Source organism: Candoia aspera, chromosome 2 (assembly GCF_035149785.1).
Source record: "Candoia aspera isolate rCanAsp1 chromosome 2, rCanAsp1.hap2, whole genome shotgun sequence".
Taxonomy (NCBI): Eukaryota; Metazoa; Chordata; class Lepidosauria; order Squamata; family Boidae; genus Candoia; species Candoia aspera.
In genome coordinates this window covers 98890313-98913823 of record NC_086154.1, presented here as the reverse complement: position 1 = coordinate 98913823, position 23511 = coordinate 98890313, and the positions used below count along the sequence as shown (strand labels likewise).

Sequence of the window (23511 nt, the reverse complement as noted above, 5' to 3'; positions counted from 1 at the left end):
TTGTTTTGCTGGCTTCTCCTTCCACTTCAAATTTGGTCCCATTTGATTCTGTTTTTGGAGAGTTATTCTGCTGGTAAAGGGTTGGTTAGAATTTCAGAAGCCAAGTTCTGCATGCTTTCCTTACCTTTAATGTCATAGCTAACAGAATCACATTTTTTCTAACCAATGATGTAAAAGAAGTGAAGTAATATAATTATTTTTGAATGGTTTTGAGAAAATGTACAAATTCAGTTCTACTGTGATCCCTTAAACAGAAGTGCCATTCTAAAGCCCTAGTCATGCCCTTTGCATTTATGACTTCCCTAAATCAACCAATATCTTTCCCAGAAATACAACACCTCAACTTATACCTAAACTATTGGAGTTCTTTTTAGGTAGTATTAGGGATCTGTCATCCATTCCCTTTCCCCCACTTTTTACCACTAACTTCAACTACTATATTGTTCCTATTATTTCCATATTCAGAAGTGAGTACTGATGAATAAGTGCTAAAGTAAAGCCATTTGTGAACAAGAGGGAGGTGTTAGCAAGCTTCAGAAAATTCCAAAGTTTGCCTAAATACAACAAAAACGTTATATATATATTTTTTTAGTGTTTTGTGTGATTTGGAATATTGTTGATGGGGAAAGAAGAAAAACCTGGTGGAAAAGGAAAGAAATGAGTCCTGGAAAAAGGCATGTCCATCTGGAGGACTGAAATTGGCACATGGAGCATGAGTACTCCACACATCTACAGTACATTGTGCCATTTCGGATGACACCCAGTTCTGCATATCTACTCACAGAATGAACCGACAGCCCCTCCAATCAGTCCAGCTGTTTTTGTGATCACATCACTAATGTCATGGCTCAGGAAAGAGGTGTTTGGGTGTGTGTATGTGTGTTTTTCCAAATGGGGAACTCCATTTGCCAGCAGCAAGGGGTGCTACAGAAGCACTCAGTTCCTGGCCAACAGCTCTGCAGTGATCGCTGCTCACCTGTTGGGCAGGGTTGGAATAGAGAGCACCAAGGACTCCACAGTTCAACCCTGAGCTACAGATATTCTCTTCAAGGGTTGGAATATCCTAATTGGTTCTCTGCAAGGGCATAGATTCATAGGACATATCTGCACTGCCAGGTTGCCCCATCACAAATACAGGCCACTGACCATTTCAGAAACGTTGTCATTTTGTACTTGCCCTAACCCAACACAAATGTGATATACAGCTATATTTTCCTGTTCTGAGTTTAAAGTAGAATTTTCCAGCATGTGCCAGATCAAGGGTTGCTGTCTGGTTTGCCAGCTGTGCTCTGCTTTTATTTTTTTAAGCAAATTCCTGTATTTTGAGTGGCTACAGCACAGAGTCATAAATGCCCCCTCACCCAATTTTCCCAGCTTTTCCTCAGTAAGATTTTGCTGCAGCTTTTGTTATAGGTCTTTCTCAGCAGCACTGTACTTACAACATTTGCTTGACATGCAGAATGTCCCTGGTTTGAAACTGGCAGAAACCTTCCTTTTTTCTTCTTTTAATTATGATTTTTCTTTCCTTTAGCTAGATACTTTCCACTGGGCATTTTTTAAAATAAGTCCATTGGTGAGCTTTATTATTGTTTTGAGATAGAAGGCTTTCACTTGCAGTAGAAAGGTTTCTTGTTAAAAAAAAAGCAGTAAAGTTGGGAAAGAAAAAAAAGCAGTAGTTCAGGGAAAGAAAAACAGTAATTAAAAATGTTCCGGGTGAGTTCAATCCAGTGAAGTTCAGCATGGTAGGTCAGTGTCATAAATACTATGCTACTGAGAAATCTATAACAGTGTCCAGTAAGATTTGCCCGCAGAAAGGAAAGCAACAGGCCATTATTTTCCTTGCACAGAAAGTTGGAAGAGCACAATTATGTATAGGAGTTGGGGCATGATAATTGGCAGTCCAGACTCAACAACTGGCAACTCACCAGCAAAGTGTCCCAATCCAGACAGAATCTTCTTGAACTGTTTTAGAATCCAGACAGCATCAACAGAGGACAGGAGCAACTTAAGGGTACAGTGCAGACATACTGTATAGATAGTTGAGAGGAGCCCATAGTGTCCTGGAAGCTTTTAAATGTCAGAACAACTCTCACAAACTCTGCTCCATTTCTACAGTCAAATCAGAACCTTGAACAATGGGAAGCTTTTCTTTCAGGATTTATAATTTCATCACTTTTTCTGCTCCCATTTTTCTTTAATGCCATCATCAATGAACTTTCTGATTATGAGTTTAGCCAGTAATCTCTAGTGCACTTGGGGATCTCAGATATACTGGATTGGATTGGATTTAATCGATTTAGGTGCTGCCTAACTGTAAACAATTCTGGGTGGCTCACAAGATGACACATAACATATAGTCCTACTTGGTGGATGGATAATAGATCTGTTTTGAGAATGAATGTTTGTCAAAAGAAATGAAAATGTGTTTTAGCCTCCCTTTTTATATGGAGATGAGGTTTGGGTATATAAGGAAAAAGTAAGGTGAATACAGTCAAAATGGGGTACTAAAGAAGTATGTCAGGTGAAAGAAGAATTGATAGAGCAAGAATGAGTTGGTGTTGAATGAATGTGGATTGGATGCAAAAGTGAGTGATCAGTGTGAAAGAAGTATGTTGAGATGGCTTAGTCGTACTGTATAGAGAACAAATGAAGATCAAACTGCAAATAATAATAATTTATTAAACTTGTATTCCTCCTGATTCTCAGTTGCTCTGAGTGGCTCAGAACAATCAAAGATATTACAATAAAATCAATAAAAGATAAAAGATAAAGATAAAAGATGGCAAGTACAATGAAGTAAGGGGTCTCACTGTTCTTTGCTTAAGGCCTGGGTGAACAGCCAGGTCTTCACAACTCTTCTCAACAACAACAGAGTGGGGGCCATCTTGGGGGGAACCCCATTCCAGAGGGTGGGTGCTGGGACAGAGGAAGAACACTTCCAGGGTCCCAATAAATGACATTGATTGAAGAAACCTGGCACACACCAACCCTGCATGACTGATCAAATCAAAATCAAATATATGAAAGAAGAATGAATGGTTCAGGTGGAATGGGGAGAACAGGAAATATATGATTGGATGGAGTTGATGAGAACCTTAGAAATAGAACTGTGGGAAGTTTAAAGAATAAAAGGTAGTACATGAAGCAGCATATGGAACTGATGGAAGGAAGGGTGATTTGCCAGGATAAAGAAGTATGGAGAGATACAGTGAGATGCAATATTGGTGTAAACTAGATTTAAATTTCATTTTTTTACACTATCTCCTTTTTCTAATTTCTTTTGCTTTTTACTCTTTTTTTGATATTACATGATATTGCTCACCCCAAAAGAAAATGACATATATGTATATATGTCTGTATGAATATAAACCCCAGCTATTGTTTTATTCTCTTTTACATAAATATTTCTGCATGGACAACAAGACATTTAATATTAAATTTTCACAACCTTGTCTTTTTATTGAAAATTAGCCTTTTTCAGAGTTTTATATGCTAAATTAAATAAAAGCTAATATTAAAAACCCTTTCATTTGCATTTCAGACTTGACATTGTGTGTGTGTGTTTCAATTATCTCTTTCATTTGATGGCTCAGGAGTTTAATGGGAAAATTGCTTTTTGAAGGATACTTGCTGCTATGTATTTATTACAACCAATTCAAAGTAAACCACACGTATAGTAATCTTGTGTAGTTAGTAAAGTAAAAACTGATCTTAATCCAAATTGATTCAACTCCTGGTGACTGTATGGCCCAATGCTCACCATCCTGACCTGTATTACTACTAAGTTGTACTGTTCCCCTCCCCCTCCCCTTTGCTGTAGGAGGTGGCAGCTGATGAGCTGCTTTGGTAACATAGAGCTAAATGCTTAGTAAGTCAATAATACAAATCAGTTCCTATTTGGTTAGGTTTCAGAATTTTTTTTAAGAGAGCCTTCGATTTATAGAAGTTTTACTGCATTTTGGTTTGATGTTTTATGGTTTTATCTGTGGTTTAATTTGAGGGGACTGCTGATGGTTGATCGTTATATAATTGTAATTGTTCGTTGTTTATTCGTTTAGTCACTTCCAACTCTTCATGACTTCATGGACCAGCCCACGCCAGAGCTTCCTGTCAGTTGTCAACACCCCCAGCTCCCCCAGGGACGAGTCCGTCACCTCGAGAATATCATCCATCCACCTTGCCCTTGGTCGGCCCCTCTTCCTTTTGCCTTCCACTCTCCCCAGCATCAGCATCTTCTCCAGGGTGTCCTGTCTTCTCATTATGTGGCCAAAGTATTTCACTTTTGCCTTGAATACCATTCCCTCAAGTGAGCAGTCTGGCTTTATTTCCTGGAGGATGGACTGGTTTGATCTTCTTGCAGTCCAAGGCACTCTCAGAATTTTTCTCCAGCAATTGTAATTGTACTATGGACATTTTATTGCCATGATTGTAATCTGCTGAGAGTCTCTCAACTGTGGCTAGTATACTGTATATACGGTTCTTGTGATATATTATTTTTTCATTACCCAGTCTTCATGACTATGTGAATAATTTAATCATCTACAGTTGTTCCAAATTTAGATAGGCAAGCATGTTCACCCATGCATGGATTGCATTTCCTCTGCTAGGATTATATAGTGCATCCCAGGTAATTACCTTCATCCATGTGACAGGAAAACAAGCCTAATATATGGCTGGTCGTCTTGCCCTTCCTTCATCAGTCTCACAGCCCAGCAAGTTGGGGAGCGCTGTCTTCTTGTATAGGCTTGCCCAGTGTCCTAACTTTTTAAATTTTTTCTAAATAAGAATTTTATTAAGTTTTAAGCAAAGATAAAAGCTACAGAAAAACAAACAAAGAAAAAAACTACAAAGAAAAAAGAGAAAAAACTTAAAAAGTGTGGAAACACAAGAGAAAAATTTTTCAAAGTTACAAAAGGAGGTGACTTCCGACTTTTAACAGCAAGGATATACAAAATTTCCATAATCAATCCCTTACTCTATATTAAACCAAAATCACATTATTACTATAAATCATTCCATTAGCACATTATAAAAATCACTAAATACAGTTACTCCCCCCCTTATATTAAAAGAAAAAAAAAAAGAAAAATTTATATAAACCTCCTAATCAACTCCCCCGATAACATTTATTTATTTCCTTCCTACTACTATACTATACATTTCTGTCTACTATACTAAAGATCAAACTAAAAACATAAATTATCTGCCATTACTCTTGATAATACAACAATTTTAATAATCTTAATCATATTAAACCCAAAGCCATCCAAATAGACATTTATTATTTTTTATTATACCTTAATAATCTTAATCCAAATTGTTAAAAATAAATGAAATGAGCCAAACCCTAAAAGCAATCCAGATAAATGTTCTTAAACCCTTATCCCACTTCAAAATAAACCAGAGCATTTATATATCCCCATGATGTGCACAGAGCTTTTTTCTTAAAAAAATCAAACAGTCCAACTGCCCCCCTCAAAAACTCTGACTTCTCTTCAGGAGACCTCCCATACATAATGACCCCTTCTTTTCCATGGCATTCCACCAGAAGATCAATTTCACCTGTGGCTTGCAACTTGCTCTCTCCCTTAAATTTCTCCAACTTGACTATCCAATCTTCATCCAGCATAAAAATCCCAATCTCACTTTGAGAACAGACATTTATGTGGCTGTTAAATTCCTCAGTTTTGTCCATGCCATTCCCAGCCAGATGACACATTTTAGAGCTCATATTTTCCACAATGTCCTGAATATCTTGCATTAAAACTTGATAGGAATCAGAAAGAATCTATTTAAAATCTCAGTGAAAGTCAGAGAAAATCTGTTTAAAATCCTCCATGTCTCACGCAGTAGATTATGGTACCCCCTAGGAGCTTAACCAGTGAAAGTTGAAGATATGGAAAAGTTCTGAAATGTATTTACACAAGAGAAAGTGAGATAAGCAGACAGTTCCCAAGGGAAAATAGAAACAGAAAGCTGAAGGTTTAAATCAGCTGATTCAACGTGTAGGAAAATCCTAATACCTTCAAATTTAGTACAAAAATAATAACAGGGAGACAATTATTTACGCTCAATCCTCCTTAATATTTGGATGGTAAACAAAGTCCAAAACTTAAAAAGATTTTTTTTAAAAAAAATTAATCCCAAAAATAACGATAAACACCAAGAGAGACCGCTTCTCCTTGCTGTAGAAAGCCTCTCTTAGGGTACGTGTACTTAAAAGAAATATAAATTGGATGATTTAGAAATGGTCCTAGTGTCCCTTTAAGGCTACAGCACGGCTTGGAAAATGGTGATGTCCCAGCCTCCTGGCTAGCTCTGACCAGTTGAACGCGAACGCTGTTTGCGATCTCCTAGTGGCAAGCAGCCGCCTGGAGGACAAATGGGGTGATTCCGGGTGTTTTCCTTTTTGGGGAAAACATTCCTGGGCTTCAGGAAAAACCTTCCTGAGCCCAAAAAAACTGCCGCATTGTCAGTTCTTCCCGCTGAGCCCGCAGACACAGCTGTTCAGTCCAACATGCCCCCACTGGAGGTCTCCCAGTGTCCTAACTTTTGTGGGTGGCCTACAGGAGCATATCAGTGCGTTCATGCTAAGCTTCAGATCATCATCTTGATGGAGATAGCAACACTTTGGAGTACAGTATCCTCTACATAGAAGTCCATTTATGGGCTTTAGTATTTTGTATTTCTCCTGACAAATAATTCCTATATAATTTAAACACAATTTGAATAGCTATTTCTGCCTGCCTCAGTCACACAAAGCTCACACATCAAGAAGAAAAGCGTTCCAAACACCAGAGGGCAGAAGAGAAAAGCAAGGTCAGGGTTGAAGTCTAGCCTAGCTCCAAGTAATCAGTCCTTGGGTATGAAGCAAGGGTTCAAGCAGTTAGTCAAAGGGAAGCACATTAGGTGAAGACATCATTTCTAGTACTGGATCATCTCCAAACAGTAAATTGTATATCCCAGGCTTCAAACCTCTACCCTCAATCAGTCTGATTGAATTTTCTCAGTTCAGAATCCTGGTCTATATAGGAGCAACATAGTTTCATGAATAAACTTATTTGCAAGGAGTCTTGCCTTGAAGTCATGGCTCCAAGCCTTTCAGCTCCTTCACTTTGATGTGCTGTTGTAGTTCTCTTCATGCATTTAGAGGATGCTCAGAATCCAGGGGCTAAAGGTGGTTAGGTTGGAAGACCTGATTCTTCCCCACCTGCCCTGCTGGTTCCTGATCCTACTCCTCATCAGTCTCTAAGGCCTCTCTTAATTCTTCCTTAATCTCTAAGAGTGAGGCTGGAAATGGACTGTGATGGAACAGAGATTTTTTTACATGCTTCTAAGTATAGTTGGAAACTCTGATAGATCTTTGAGGGAGGGTTTCCTTCATAAGGGAATCCATTTTGGAAGAGTTTTCCTCCAAATAATCTAATTAGAATCTAATCTAATTGAATTAAATTACTAATACATTCCTACACCAAAGCTTATAAATACAACTCTTTACCAGATCTCTCTGAGACATAAAAAAAGAAAATGAGCCTTCCTTTTTGGACAGATGATATAATGTCTACAAAAATTCTCTTTTACACTTTTCTAATTCTAATCTAATTATATGCTTACTAAATCATGTCTTATGTTTGACAAATAATTTTTCTTAGAAAACTTTATTAAAGCATTTTCAAAATATACATAAAAACTGAAAAGATTGAAACAAAGAAGCCTACAAAGAAAAAGAAAAAGAACTAAAAAGGTGTGAAAAAACACCAAACGAACTACTACAAAGTGACTTCCGACTTTCTGTAGCAAGGACATTCAGAAATCAATATCAATCTCTTACTCCAATTCGTATTACAGTAAACATTATTTCTATAAAGCATTTAAATTCTCATTATTACATTCCCTTCTAAAACAAAATTACCCTCCCAGTTAAAGAAAAACATGTAAAACCCTTCAAACATAATCTGGAACCCAATATAGTAACAAACACTGCCCTTCTTCACTATAATTCGCTCCTATCTGCCAACTAAATATTAACCAAAAATATAAGAATTATCCAAACAGCATAAACATTTATCTAAGGTAAAGGTAAAGGTTTCCCTTGATGTAAAGTCCAGTCGTGTCTGACTCTAGGGGGCGGTGCTCATCTCCGTTTCTAAGCCTTAGAGCCGGCGTTGTCCGGAGACACTTCCGGGTCATGTGGCCAGCATGACGACACGGAATGCCGTTACCTTCCCGCCGAAGCGGTACCTATTGATCTACTCACATTTGCATGTTTTCGAACTGCTAGGTTGGCAGGAACTGGGACTAGCAACGGGAGCTCACCCCGCCGCGCGGTTTCGAACCGCCGACCTTCCGATCGGCAGCTCAGCAGTTTAACCCGCAGCACCACCGTGTCCCTAAACATTTATCTAAACCCTTAAAAAACATCCTGATAACCACATCTAAACAATAACCTAAGCATTTATCAAAAATGTAGGAATTTTCAAAACATAACCATTTATCCAAACCTTTAAGAAACAGTCCTGATAAACACATTTAGACAATTATCCCACTTCAAAGTAAACCAAGGCGTTTGCATGTCTCAGTATTATGTACAGAGCTTTCTTCTTGTCAGTTTCAAATTCTACAACCTGCTTTAAAAAGCCCAAATATTTGTCCAAAATCTTCCAGCCTCTAGAGTTTAATTCTCTTTCTTGATCGTGGTGTGGTGACAACACTGTCGTCTTATCTTCAACTTTTGACAACTCAATTTTCCTTTGACTATTTAATCGTAAGTCACCAATTCTCATCTTTTTCTTTGGAGAAACCACTTCACTGTTAGGGTAGTTTTCAGCCTTATCAGTTTCTCTCATTCTTGTGACAATTTGGACTCCACAAATTCTGTGTCAGGAGAGACACGCGGGGCTTAGAGCCAGATTCAGACGAAGAGGAGGGTGAGCTGACAGTTGAGAATGAATGGCAGCCTGAGCTGGCAGAGAAGGAGGAGTTGAGTAGCAAGCCACAAGAACAGGCACCGCTGATCGACGGAAGTGAGGACATTGGGCTGCTGCCACCTCCCAGCACTAAGAATGAAGAGCAGAGGTGAGCAGAGCAATGGAGGCGAATAGAGCTTCTCACGTGCAAGCAGGCATGCCCTCCTGAGCATGTGCGCAAGCCTCTGACACAGCAGCTATATAAAGGGAGCCTGGAGCATGGAGAGGTTGTCGGGACAACCATTCAACTAGCGCTCCTTTGCCTTGCCTTGAAACTGGACCAGTCTTGCCTTGCCTGGATATTGACTTGGACCATGACTTACCTTAACGCTGGTCTCTGATTCTGCCTTGCTGGAACGTGAAATCGGATCTCCCTTAGACATGGATGTCTAACCTAACATGGCCCTTGCTGACAGAAAATCTTGGAGCGGGATTGAATCCCAAGGACTGGTGAGGGTGTGGTCTTTTGTTGAATGTTGTTGAAAATAAACCATTATAACCGTTCCTGTGTGTGTCCTTTAGTCGGGACAGGACATTCTGAGAAATGCTCCAAGACTGGAATAACAGCATTGTAGAGATCCTTAAATATCAAATTAATTTCCTCCATATTTCTTAACAGTAAGCAAATAGGTTAGAACTCCAATCCACAGATTCAACGAAGAAGAGAAAGTTTTATATTCCTCAAAAATTGCTTTAATTAAAAAAACAATAAAAAACTAAAATTCTTTAAATCTCAATTTAACAAATTATATTGTTGTTGTTTATTTGTTCAGTTGCTTCCAACTCTTCGTGACATCATAGACCAGCCCACACCAGAGCTTCCTGTCAGTTGTCGCCACCCCCAGCCCCCCAGGTACGAGTCCGTCACCTCTAGAATGTCATCCATCCACCTTGCCCTTGGTCGGCCCCTCTTCCTTTTGCCTTCCACTCTCCCTAGCATCAGCATCTTCTCCAGGGTGTCCTGTCTTCTCATTATGTGGCCAAAGTATTTCAGTTTTGCCTTAACAAATTATATATAAAAAGCCAAATTATCAAGTTAATAATTCTCAAAAATAATAATAATCACCAAGAGATTCCACATTTCTTTGTTGTAGAAAGCCTCTCTTCGGTAAAATTCAAGCAAAAAACCCCTAGTGCTATAGAAATGGGGTGGGCAGCTTTAAGGTCCATTTTGGCTGTAGAGCAGCTTGGGAAGAAGATGATGGCCCTGCCGCCCAGCTGATTGCTTACCAGTTGATCACAAAACACCGTTTTTCAGTCTTCTGGCTATGGCCAGCCATCTGGAGAACACGTGGGGTGATTCCTGAGGTTCTCCTTAATCCGGAGAATGCTTCTGGGCTCCAAGGAAGCCTGCCTGAGCCCAAGAAAAAAAGCCGCTCTGGCAGGTCAGTCCGCAGAGAGTGGAAAGAAACAGCTCAAGCTGCCATTGTCCCCACTGGAAGTTGATGTTTGACTAATAGACAGATAACCTGAGATAGACTTTAAATTGTTAAATAAATAAATAGATAGATAAAATTGTAAAATTGCCTGAATGAACATTATCAGTCTAAAACTTTTTGAGGCAGATTGCTTATAACAAACTCAGTTTATTTTTTTCTAACTTTCATTTCAAATCTTCTCATCTATTTCTGGAGGTGTGTTACCCAAAAATATTAATTAAAAAAACAAAACGTTAATTAATATCATTCCCACCCTTCTTTTTTATGGTCCTTGCTAGCTGTTTTTCAATAAATAGGCATGATTAGATGCCATGTGACAAAAATAAGAGGATGTTTTCTGTCAAGTTTATTGTCACTCTCTTGCTATACATCTATACATTTCATGAATAATTAGAAACTGCTTTTCTCCCCTCTCTAACTTCCTTCCTCACAATTCAGTACAGAAATAGATCACTAACTGTCTGAGGAACAAAGCTGTGGAGATACATCATAGGTCAGGTCTCAAAGGAGCAGATGTGTATTTTAAATACTTGCTGTTTCAAACACCCAAGTCTTCTGAGATTAAATTGTCAAACTCAGACAGAGGAGACTTCTGTGTAAATTGTCTGGATTTGATATGTTTTAAATGCAAATATAGGTAAATACAACTTGAAAAAAGACCCTGAGATGGGCGAGCTTCTTGTCACTTGTTCCGGGCAGCTGTTTGTTTTTTATATTCTTTTACCTCCTTTGTTTGGAAAGAGAAATTCTTTAAGAAGTTAGGCGACTGTGCATCTGTGATGAAGAGGTGGCTGACACTTCCACCGGGAATGCCGGGAAAGGTACGCTGCGCTCAGTGAATGTACGCTGGACTGACAGGCAAGGAGGCTTGGGATCCTGGGACACGTAGGAGCTGCCCTTTCCTTCTCCTGCCAGTGGAGGACTTAGCTTAAGGGCAGCAGAAATGTCAGAAATCTTGGAATCACTGAAACCACACACTTGTTAAGCCTCTGAAGGGCCCAGGGATCTGCTCATTTCCATCCTTCTTGCCCACCTTCTTCCCCCCGTATCCGGTGCCCGTGAAACGTTTTCCCTGTGGCTTGTTGTCCAGAAGCCTACAGCGTGTGAAAATGCCAAATGCTTAAAGTGGGGGATTGTATTCTGACCAGTTTATTGAACTGCCTTGATTCACCAATGTAAATGCATCTGGTCATTCCACATACTAAAGCAGACTGTGTGCGAGGACCCTTCCGTCACGGGAAGGTGGCCCAATTAGCCTTTGTAACCATCCATAAAAAAGTTCCTGATTGTATGTACAGTGAAGACAATATTTCAAAATGAGAAATTTCTGGGGATAGCTTTGGTATAGGTAAAAATATTCATTTTCACCCTAATTTAGCATCATGCAAAATTAAAATGACCCCAGTCACCTGCCTGAGAATGAGTCAGTTTTTCAACCATAACTGCAGGTAGGAAGCACTGACATTTGCAACCAATCAAACCTGTTCTTGCCTTCCTTTGTCCTGTCTGCACAGTTGCTTGTGCCATTTTGAAGCAGTGGACAGAGCTACATATGGGTGGGATATGTTGATTAAAGTAGCAACTTTACAAGAAATCTATTTTCCATTCCATTTTCCTTCCAATGTTGTACAATAGTCATGGCTATGTTACTCTTTTTGTATGTGTTCATTCATTTTACCATGAATCCATGCTGATTTAATAGTGACTGAGGCCCAGTACAATTTTTATGGCTCAGGAATAGCCAGAAATGGTCTCATTATTTTGTTGTGCATCTGTCCCTGAATTTCTCTTTACATTACTCCCACTGCACACATGGGACTCCTGTTTTAATCTTGCATATATCTATAAAATAAATTTAATTTTGTTATGTTGCAATCAGCTCAGCCCCCACTGTATTTCCTGAAACAAACACATACATAATTATGTAGGGAATTTCTGTAGTAAATTGTGTACTCCTGAATCTATATAAAATCTGCACTGAATGTTATATCAAATTAGCATTTTAAAATAAGAGTGAGGTGGCAGTCTTCCAGGCTAAAGAGTTCCTTGCCTAGCCCCTTGTTTGTTAGATAGACATTTAAATATTGAAAAACAGATGTGCTATATACATTGTAGATGCAGATTATGTTGTCCAGTCATATTGAACATCAATTATTATGTTATTTTAAAGAGACAGAAAAGAAACAGTTGTGGTGCTAACTTTGATTCAACATGAATAGTAGCAAAACCTGGAAGATGTTAAAAGTTCCCAATGTAATCTCTACGGAAATTAAATTTATTTATTTATTTTATTTTATGTTAAACATTCACCCAACAATATAATGTGCATGTATGCGCATGCACCCATACACAGACACGCATGTCTTGGGGCACTTTTCATGTGATCTGTAATGCAGCTCTTCTAGGAGATTCCACTTGACAACAGTTGGTCCAAATTAATCATTCCATTAAAATAAGAATTCCTTTCTTTAATGGGAAACACCAGGGTTCTACAAAACCTCTCAATTGGAGGAAAAGTGGTATAATAAGGGACTATTTATTGATTTCCCCCTGTGTTGTTCCTCGTGGAGTTCCAGTTTCTCAAGAGGCATGGTTGATGATGTGGGACTACAGGGAGGATGGGAATTTTGATAGTTGGCTGCCCATTTCTTTCTTTCAGCACAAACACAACTCAGGATACTAAGTAATATAACTTCCCCAAATCTCAGTGACTTAGTAGCTATAGCACTTTTTTTTACACAAAAAGTACCTGAGATAAGCTTCCCATCTCTTCAAAATTGCCAAACTCTTAGTTTTGAATTGTTTCTGGTTTTCTCTCTCTCTCTCTCTCTCTCTTTGCCCAATGTAATACTTGTGATTAGGACAAAAAAATTCCATAACTGATATAAGTACCCACACAGCATTTTCTTTTCTAAAAGTCAGAAAGATCTACAGAGTTTTGCAGTAGGGATTGCTTTCATCCCAGCCAATGTCAAGATATTGATATAATATACACCCCTTAATACAAAGAAACAGAATTAAATGTAAACAACAAATAGTGCTATTGTGGGAGTGAGAAGCAGTCTCAAGTACAATTTACTATGCCTTCAGATACTGCTATATCAGCAAACTCAATTATATGAGTTTTTTTCTGTAAGGGTCCAAAAGGTTCAAATTTGTTTAAATGAAGAGAAGGAATCACAAAATAATAACATGTAAGTGTTGAAAGCAACCCTTTGTGATAATCCAGGCCATCCTTCTTCCCAGTGCAGGAACCTACAACAACATTATCCCCAGCAGATGGCCATTCAATACGTTTCAGTATTGCAAATGAAGAAGTCACTCTCTCTCAAGTCTCTTTGCTAACAAACAACTTTGATTATTAGAATGTTTTTCTTTTTTAAATTTTGTTTTATTGTATTATTATAAGACATAAGTAATACATTATATTATTTCAATACAGTGGTATTTATACAGTACTGACTAGAGATTATTAACACTCTAATATTTAGGCAACTTAAACCTTTAAAGATAGAAAAGAAAAAAAAAGAAGAGGTCTGTATCAGTGTTAACGATGATTTGAAATGTCAATGTTAATAAGCATAACATTGTTTACATTTTACAACCAAAGCTAAATATAGCATTAATAAACAACTGCCAATTAACTCAAAATATTTGTTGTGCTATAAAGGTTTCTGTCTCAAGCTAAAAAAATTTTCTTGATATCTAACTGAAGTCAACTTCCTTGTAGTTTAAACCCATTGTTTATTATCCTGTCTTCTGGAACAACTCTGAACAATTACAGTGTATATGACAGGTCTGCAGGCACTTGAAGAAAACTGGGTACTTGAAGAGAACTGGAACAAATGTTCTAGATGGTGGTCTGACCAACACTGAATAGACAGGAAAAATTACCTTGGTGCTGTATTTCTTTTGATGCCACCATAGGATTGCATTTTTATTTTTTATTTTTTTTGCAATTCTATTACGTAGTTGGCTTTTGGTCAACTTGTAATCCACCAAGACACCCAATTCCTTTTAGCATATACTACTGTCTAATATGGTTCCCCCCTCAGCCTATATTCAATCCACTGATTTTTTTCCTCTGGAATGTAGGCCGTTGAATTTTTCTCCATTGAAAAGTTTCTGCCCATTGTTCTAGTTGCCAAGATCCTCCTGAACCTGGATGCTGCCCTCTCAAGTGTTTGCGGTCCCCTATTTTCCTGTTGTCTTCAGATCTAATGATCATATTTTCTCTCTCTCCCTGCATCCCAGGCATTTATAAATATGTTCAACAGCACAGGGCCTAGAACAAAGTTCTAGACTATGCCACTTGATATTTGTCATCTGCTTGATGCAGAACCACGGAGCAGGGCTGCAACTAGGGTCTGTGTCACCCGGGGCAAACATGGATTCCGTGCCCATTTTGGCGCCCCCCCCAGTGCTCATTTTGGCACCCCCCTGCATTCATTTTGGCACCTCACCAATGCAGCACCCAGGGCACATGCCCCAGTTGCCCCCCCTAGTTGTGGCCCTGCCACAGAGTATACCAGTTCAAACTATGTGTATGGGGACATAGTTCAGCCCACATTAGACCATCTTCTCCAGTAGAATCTCATGGAAGACTTTGTTCAACAAGTTCAACAAGCTGAAATCAGAGTATACCCTGTACAGGAAAATAATATCAGCATATAGCATACATTGTATTTTCCCCCTCCATGCTCCAAAACGTTAAGAGTCAACATGAAAGATAATTAAATCAGTCAGCAATTAAATGTTTAGTGTCCAGAAAGCTTTGACAAATTATGTAATTTGGTGAGACACAGATGTTATACAATAAATAATATCATTAATTATATTAATGTAGCTTATTGTTTAATTAATGTGTTTGTTTGTTTAATTTAGAGGCTACCTGACTCCAAATGATCCTCATTTCCAGATCCAGCATAATGAAGAAAAATCAAACAAACCTGACCGAATTTATCCTGGATGGGTTTTCAGCGTTTCCAGAGTTGCAGACAGTTTTATCTGTGGTGTTCCTTCTCATGTACATTCTAACCCTCTTGGGAAATCTGGTGATCATCTCAGTCATTGGAGTTGATTGCAACCTCCATGTTCCCATGTATTTCTTCCTTTCTGTTTTGTCCTTCTCTGAAACCTGTTACAGTTTAGTCATTATCCCTAAAATGCTGGTCAATTTGTTAGCCCGAAGTAAAACCATCTCCTTTGCTGGATGTGCTGCCCAAATGTTCTTTTTCCTTGGACTGGGAGGAACAAATTGCCTTATTCTGACTGTCATGGGGTATGACCGTTTCCTTGCAATATGCTATCCCTTGCGCTATCCTGTCCTTATGAATGTTTGGGGGTTTTCCCAGCTTGTGGCCTTTTCCTGGGCTGTGGGGTTTCTCATATCCCTGACAGAAACAGTCCTAGTGTTCAGGTTGCCCTTCTGTGATTCCCATGTCATTAGCCACTTCTTTTGTCACATGAGGACCCTGGTCAGGCTAGCTTGCACTGATGATCACATAACAGAAGGGGTGATAGCTGCTATCTCAATTGTGGGCTTGTCTGTCAGCTTCATGTTGATCATGCTGTCCTATGTTTTCATCCTCTCCACGATCCTGCGCATTCCTTCCACTGATGGACGGCATACAGCCTTCTCCACTTGCGCTTCCCACCTCATTGTAGTGATTGTGCATTATGGGTTTGCCTCCATCATTTATTTCAAGCCAAACACGGCCAGTGCGCTAAACAATGATACGTTGCTGTCCATTCCCTATACCATAATTACTCCATTTCTCAGCCCCATGATATTTACCTTGAGGAACAAAGAATTCAAAGTGGCCTTTAAAAAAGCAATCAAGAAAATAACCCTTTTCTGAACTGCATAACAGTGGAATACTGCTTTTAAAAAAAGAAATACATTCCCTGTCATTCCATGCTTCCTGGGTTTAGGTGTTTTGAAATTCCTAATGGAAACATGGACATGGGGTTCTTTTCCTTTTTGTTCCTGTTCCTCCAGCCTTTCTCTATCAAGCTATACTGTATGTGAATTGAAAAAAGGATGGGAGATTAACCATAAGTAGAAATGTGAAATGCTTTGCCTTCCCTGGAGGTGTTTCAATGTTGCATCACCATTTGACATTTAGAACCACCTAATACAAGGTTGGAACACTTTCGTTGAGGTCACTTCTATTGAGATTGGAATGAGATGTTTCAAGACTGGAACCTTTCAGCCTTGAGATATTTTGTACACCTCTATTCATAGGTAGATGTGTGGCTAGCATCCCCATATGAGTGCTTCTAAGCATATTACATGCAGATTTAGTAGTAAATAAATAGGATTCACTTGGTGAGAAGGCTTCAGTCCCATAATGAGAATTGGGCGGCAGGGAGACCTGCTCAGATAGAGCCACAACAAAAATGGCATCTAAATCCTGTTATATATTTCTCATTATTAAAATGATGTTAGATGTTTCCACAACCATATGTTTTGACACACATTAGCTAATGAGAAATACTCAGGCAAGTTCATCTCTAGCAAACATTGAAGCAAACACACATAAATGATTTTCAACCATTGGATAGGACAACACAGTACAGATAGCCAGTAAGTCATGGTGACAGCTTTTTTTTAGTAATTTTTTTAGTACTTTTTTTTAGTAATTTTATTTAAAATTGCAATTAAAAAGATAAAAAATACAAACTAAAAAAAATAGAAAAAATAGAAAGTGCAGAAAAAAAAGAAAATAGGAAAATAGGAAAAAAAGAAAAAATAAGAATATAGTAAAGAAAAAAAGAAATATATATAGAAATGATTTCCCCCTCCATCACAACACGTATAAACAAATTTAGTAACTTATCAACTTCTCTTGAAATACAACATATGACCTCTTCTTCCCATAGCCCATCTCTTATCTATAAATAAATTCTTAAAACCTTGTCATTTCAGTCCTGATCAGGAAAAGTCCATTAAGGGTTACCAGAGATAACAACATAACTATTTTAATCTTGATCAAATAAACCAACTTTATATTCCTTCTTTTTACTTCTAATGATCTTGATCTTTAGTCCCTTCAAATAATGTCCTAGAACTTGATTTCTTTTCATTTTTTCTTTGTCACAAAATTCTTCAAATCTTTAACAAGTCTCTTTTATAGAAAAGTCTCTTTCCAATACAGGAAAGTTATCCAGGTCACTCTTTTGGTTTCTTATTTGTATATCCCTTTTAATTATTAAGACCTCAGCCGGTTTCACTTGTATATCCAGGGTAGCATCTTTTTCCATATCATTCTTGTAGCCTGTCATTTTTAAATCCACTTTCAGATCAGTCTCAGTCTTGTCGGATAAAACTTGTTCCCCTTCCATAACATCTTTTAAACACAGCCTATCTATAGAGGCAGACACTCTTAAAATTAACTTCTGGGTCCATTGCTTAAAAATATCCTTCAATATGTCCAACGTTAAAATATTTTGCTCCATTCTGTATCAGTAAGTCAAATTTAAGTGTTCTTCTCCTTTAATTGTAATCTTGAGTTCCTTCTGGTTCCCTCTAGCATCCAACCTTCAAAGTCTCATCCTATCATGTTTGTTTAAGAGAATTAAAGATAAAAGCATTTTGCCATGGGAAGGATTCTTATAATTAATTCCAAAATCTTATTTCAAATCCATCTGGACCCTTAGTCCATTTGTAACTTTCCAATATCAAAGTTCTAATCGCCCTTTTGCTGTTTATTCAAAAGGATTTTTTTTAAGTCTTTAAACTTGTATTTAAAACTTCTTTTGCTAAGGATTGAAAGAAACTCTCCCAGTGCTGTAAAACTTCTCAATCCAAAGGTCCCTAATAGCTGAAAAGCAGTTTATAAGCAATTTCCAAAAGTGGTTAGAAAAGGATATATGTGAACCCAGTGTCCTTTAGAAAGGCCCCAACTACAGTTTGAGCAAAAAGATGGCGATTCCCTTGCCTCCCAAAGCTCTAAGCCCACTCATGAGAAGCAACTGTATGGAGCACTTGTGGGCAATCTCAAGATCTCTCCTTGTCCAGAGAGGAATTATGAAGAGCCAGTCTACTCACCGGCTCTTCATTCCACTGCGGTTGCCAGCTCTGCTTTTAGTGGAGCCAACTTTCCCAGAAGTCAGCGTCAGCTTTTACTTCTTGAATTCCTATGTGTTTGTCTTATATAGTAAGCTGTCCAGTGGATTTCTTACACTAAGGCAGCCCATAAAAATAAAATATAAGCAAATGAATAAATCAAGGGATATATTTTTGTATGCTTGATGCTGTAGCTTCATCTAAATGATCTTCAACCATTAGATAACCAGTATGAAAGAAGTACGTTAATATGGGTTGGTCACTGAGAGTGAATGAATCACATTGTAGAACATGTATGTATGTATATATGTATGTATGTATGTATATGAAGGAATAGTGAATGGGTCAAGAGAAAGAAAGCCAAGATTGGATGGAGTTGATGAGATCCTGAAAAAGAACGAATTGAGAATTTTAAAGACCGAAGGTGAAGAGCAAAGTGTTGAATGGTTACAACGGAAGCAAGAATTATTTGGAAGGACAGAAATGTATGAAGAAGATAGGAAAGACTGGTGGTGTAAACTACATTTAGCTCTATTTCATTTTCTTACCTCAGGCCTTACTTCCTTGGGCATATTATTTCTTACTCCTTTTCTGTATTTTGCATAATGTCCCATACCTTAAAAGAGAATAACATGATGTATATATCAATGTTAAAGTATTGTAATGATTTGTTTTGTGTGATAGTCTATTAGCTGAATGCGAAGGCAATAGATAATACAGCCAATCCTCAGTATTTGCAGGTTCCGTATTTGCAAATTCACCTAATCACAAAAATTTATTTGTAAACCCAAAGTCAATACTCACGGTGCTTTTGCACACATGTGCAGAGTGGTGAAAAATTTGCGTCATGTAATGATAACCCAAACATGCATTCTTCACTCCTCACATTGCAGCCTGGTGCAAGGAACAGGAGCAGCCCCCTCCCGTACAGCAACTCGTGTCAGCCCCATGGCATGGGAACATGTTACGATGTTTTCCAGGAACATTGGAACAGGGACCATGACATGTCACCTGAGGTGCACATTCCCAGCTGTGGTCAAACAAGGTGACACACTGCCTTCTTGTTTCAGCTTTCATACTGTAAACAAGTGTCCTGTATTTCCCTTAGAAGAAATGGTTCAGTAGTTGCTAATTTAATGTTCACGGCGACTTTATAGAACGTAACTACCACATATAATGAGAATCAACTATATATTGATACAATCATTGTCCCTGCTAGAAAAGTAGCTAGGGGAATAATGGGTGGAATTATTATCTATATCCACATGGCTGCTTTGTCATGCTCTCTGCCCATGCTGTCCTTTTCCCAGTGTGACCTTACCTCATCCCCAAAACAGGTCTGTGCTGCATTACTATCCGTGCATTTTAACATGTATCATAGTTGTCCAGCAACATCCATAATGTGAAAACCTGCCTCCTATTGGTACGTTCAGTGCTTGGATTACTGCACATGCTGCTATTTTCCCTCCTTTCCCTTTGTTTTTCTTTTCAGTCCCCTGAGACAGAGTCAGTTTGGTGCAGTGGTGAAGGTGCTGGCCTAGAAACCAGGAGGCTGTGAGTTCTAGGTCTCCCTTAGGCATCAAAGCTGGCTGGATGACCTTGGGCCAGTCCCTCTCTCTCAGCCCAGCGCACCTCACAGGGTTGTTGTTGTGAGGAAAATAGGAGGCAAGAGCATTAAGTATGTTTGCCCCTTTGAGCTGACCAATTTTATATATAACATGGGCTGACTGATTATTGTAATTTTTTACCCATTGACCACAAGGTGGCAGCAAGGAGAGGCATTTTGTATTACTTGACTGCCTTTCAGTAGTCCTGAATATTTGTGCCACCAGAGCATCCATTCTGTTGAATGAGTTTGAAAAAGCATTTTAGCTGTGGGGATCGGTAGAGAGGAAGTCAGAAGCAAGGGCTCTTAGGAGTGCAGGCAGGGTGCAGAAGTACAAGAGATGAGTCCTCCAAATACACTCTCAAGCTAAGAACAAGGTAGTCATTTTCAGGACTTTGTATGACAGACCCGTTTAAGGAAAGAAATAAAGTTGCTGCCAAAGCATATTCTAGTCTCCCACTGAGGAATAGCCAGGTCTTAATGGCTTTGTGAGAAGCCAGCAGGGTCAAGTCTGGTTTACTATCAGGGGGAATTCTATTCCAGAGAACAGTGACTGAGAAGGCCAGATCCCAGAGTTCAATCCCAGGTGACATTTCCCACAAGATGGCACCCGAAAGAAGTCTTTCTTCCAGATCTCCATGGACAGGCAGAGACTACAGGGAGAAGGCAGTCCCCCAGATATCCAGGTCCTGGGTCACAAAGAGCTTTAAAGGTGACCAACAGAATCTTGAATTTCATCCAGAAATAAACTGGCAACCACCAGTGGGTCCCCTTCAAGGGTAGCCCCCTTTCAGTAATCCAGACAGGAGCCGACCAAGGCATGAGAAACAGCGTGCAAAGCTTCCTGATCCAGGAAAGACCGCAGTTGGCATACAGGGTGAATCTGTGCAAAGACCCTCCTAGTCACAGCTGTCACTGTCTCTTCAGGTAGCACCTGTAAGTCCATGAGGACACTCAGATAACAAACCAGTTCCATATGGGGAAGCACAGCTCTATCCAGACCCAAAGAGAATATCTCTGCAGTTGGGGGGGCTTCTACTGAAGCTACTTCCTCTTGCTGGGATCTGTCAAACCCTGTTCATCCCCATCAAGGCCTTCACAGACTCCAGAGACTGGGAGAGAACTTCAATCACATTTCCTGTTTGGTCCAGAGTTAACGTATCTATGTATTTATTATTTCAATTTATATAGCTGCCCATCTCAAATTCATGACTCTGGGGACTAACAAAAGTTTAAAATACATAACAAAAAAACCACATAGACGCAACCAAGGTAAAAACTGAACGACCAACACAAATCAACAATCATGGCATGGGGTCTGCCATATAGCCAGATCCCCAAGCTTGGTGACAAAACCATGTCTTTAAGTCCTTACAAAAAGCCAGCAAGTTTGGGGCCAGTCTAATCTCCAAGCGAATGATGTTCCAAAGGACATGACAGAAAAGGCTTTCTTCCTGGGCCTCACCAGATTACATTCCTTAATAGATGGAACTCAAAGCATAGCTCTCCTGCTGGACATGAAGCTGATAGACAAGCCCACAACTGAGATAGCAGCTATCTCCACTTATCAGTGCAAGCTAGCCTGACCAGGGTCCTCATGTGACAAAAGAAGTGGCTAATGACATGGGAATCACAGAAGGGCAACCTGAACACTAGGACTGTTTCTGTCAGGGATATGAGAAACCCCACAGCCCAGGAAAAGGCCATAAGCCAGGAAAACCCCAAACATTCATAAGGACAGGATAGCACAAAGGATAGCTTATTGCAAGGAAACAGTCACACCCCATGATGGTCAGAATAAGGCAGTGTGTTCCCTCCAGTCCAAGGAAAAAGAACATTTGGGCAGCACATCCAGCAAAGGAGATGGTTTTACTTCGGGCTAACAAATTGACCAGCATTTTAGGGATAATGACTAAACTGTAACAGGCTTCAGAGAAGGACAAAGCGGAAAGGAAGAAATACATGGGAACATGGAGGTTGCAATCAACTCCAATGACTGAGATGATCACCAGATTTCCCAAGAGGGTTAGAAAGTACATGAGAAGGAACACCACAGATAAAACTGTCTGCAACTCTGGAAACGCTGAAAACCCATCCAGGATAAATTCGGTCAGGTTTGTTTGATTTTTCTTCATTATGCTGGATCTGGAAATGAGGATCATTTGGAGTCAGGTAGCCTCTAAATTAAACAAACAAACACATTAATTAAACAATAAGCTACATTAATATAATTAATGATATTATTTATTGTATAACATCTGTGTCTCACCAAATTACATAATTTGTCAAAGCTTTCTGGACACTAAACATTTAATTACTATTTAAATTATATTTCATATTAACACTTACCTTCTTGGGAAATATCATATATGCTATTCATTGTACCAACCAGACAGACCTTCCTTCCTTCCTTCCTTCCTTCCTTCCTTCCTTCCTTCCTTCCTTCCTTCCTTCCTTCCTTCCTTCCTTCCTTCCTTCCTTCCTTCCTCTTAATTTAAGTAAACTGTAAAATCTTTTGACCTTAATAGGAAAAAGCTGACATAACTAGATTTGTCAGCATACCATTTATTGAAGGCATATTAAATTGCATCTTGAACTGGAGAAGGCCCACCATCCCAACAATGCTATCTGTTGCTTTAAAAAAGTCTTAATTCTGCTTTTTTGTATTAAGGGGCATATATTGTATCTATGAGTCTTTATTTATCCCAATATATTAAGAGTGGCTGGGATGCAAGTAGATCTGTACTGCGTATTCAGTGGATCTTTCTGACTTTTCCAAAGGAACATCCTTCATGGCAAACCAGCTTTCTTAAATCAGTTGTGGAATTCTTTACTCATTTATGTACAACGTATTACATTGGGCAAAAGGGAAAGATAATAGACCTGTGGAGTGAGGAAGACTTTCCCCAGGTACTCTTTGTGTTAAAAAAAGAGAACGCTAATGAATATACAGTAATGAGTTATACTACCCAGTATCTTGAATTGTGTTTGGGTTAAAAGAAAGACATGGGCCAGTTAACTTCAAAATTCTCCTTCTCTCTCCCCACCCAATGCCAACCTCAGTGCCTCTTGAGAACCGGAACTCCATGAGACCATTATATGCTCAAAAGTGGAAAGGTTTGGCACTACCCACAATGGAGGAATGGCTGGTGAAGATGATGGAACTTGCAGCGATGGCTAAATTAACTTATTTGATTAGAGGAAAAACAATATCTACATTTATGGCTGACTGGAAACCTCTTATAGACTTTTTGCATGAAATGGAAAAAAAGGTACTCATGATTTGTGGTTTTGATGATTAGGAAAAAAAACTGGATAATAGAAAAAAAGTGAACTTTTTTTTTTTGTAACCATAGAGTAAGAGTTAATTTTGTAATTGTACTTATATTTGCTGCAAAAGAAATCAGAAGCTTCTTCTTTCTATTTCTT

The 23511-nt window shown here is 38.8% G+C and overlaps 1 protein-coding gene and 1 pseudogene across 1 annotated transcript; one reads left to right on the top strand and one right to left on the bottom strand.

The window, feature by feature from the left end:
- The first annotated feature begins 15294 nt into the window (after nt 1-15294).
- Nucleotides 15295-20052, top strand: LOC134492315 (olfactory receptor 10X1-like). The gene is made up of 2 exons (XM_063296491.1): nt 15295-16237; nt 20033-20052. The coding sequence occupies exons 1-2, from the start codon at nt 15307-15309 to the stop codon at nt 20050-20052; spliced, it is 951 nt and encodes a 316-aa protein (XP_063152561.1). The 5' UTR covers nt 15295-15306.
- A 1584-nt stretch (nt 20053-21636) lies between these two features.
- Nucleotides 21637-22217, bottom strand: LOC134490027 (olfactory receptor 10X1-like; annotated as a pseudogene).
- Between the last annotated feature and the right edge of the window lie 1294 nt (nt 22218-23511).

Coding starts and splice junctions, on each gene's coding strand:
- LOC134492315 (XM_063296491.1), top strand. CDS start 15,307: ATGATCCTCATTTCCAGATCCAGCATAATGAAGAAAAATCAAACAAAC. Junction 16,238..20,032: donor ATTCAAAGTGGCCTTTAAAA/AAGCAATCAAGA, acceptor CCAGGAGGCTGT/GAGTTCTAGGTCTCCCTTAG.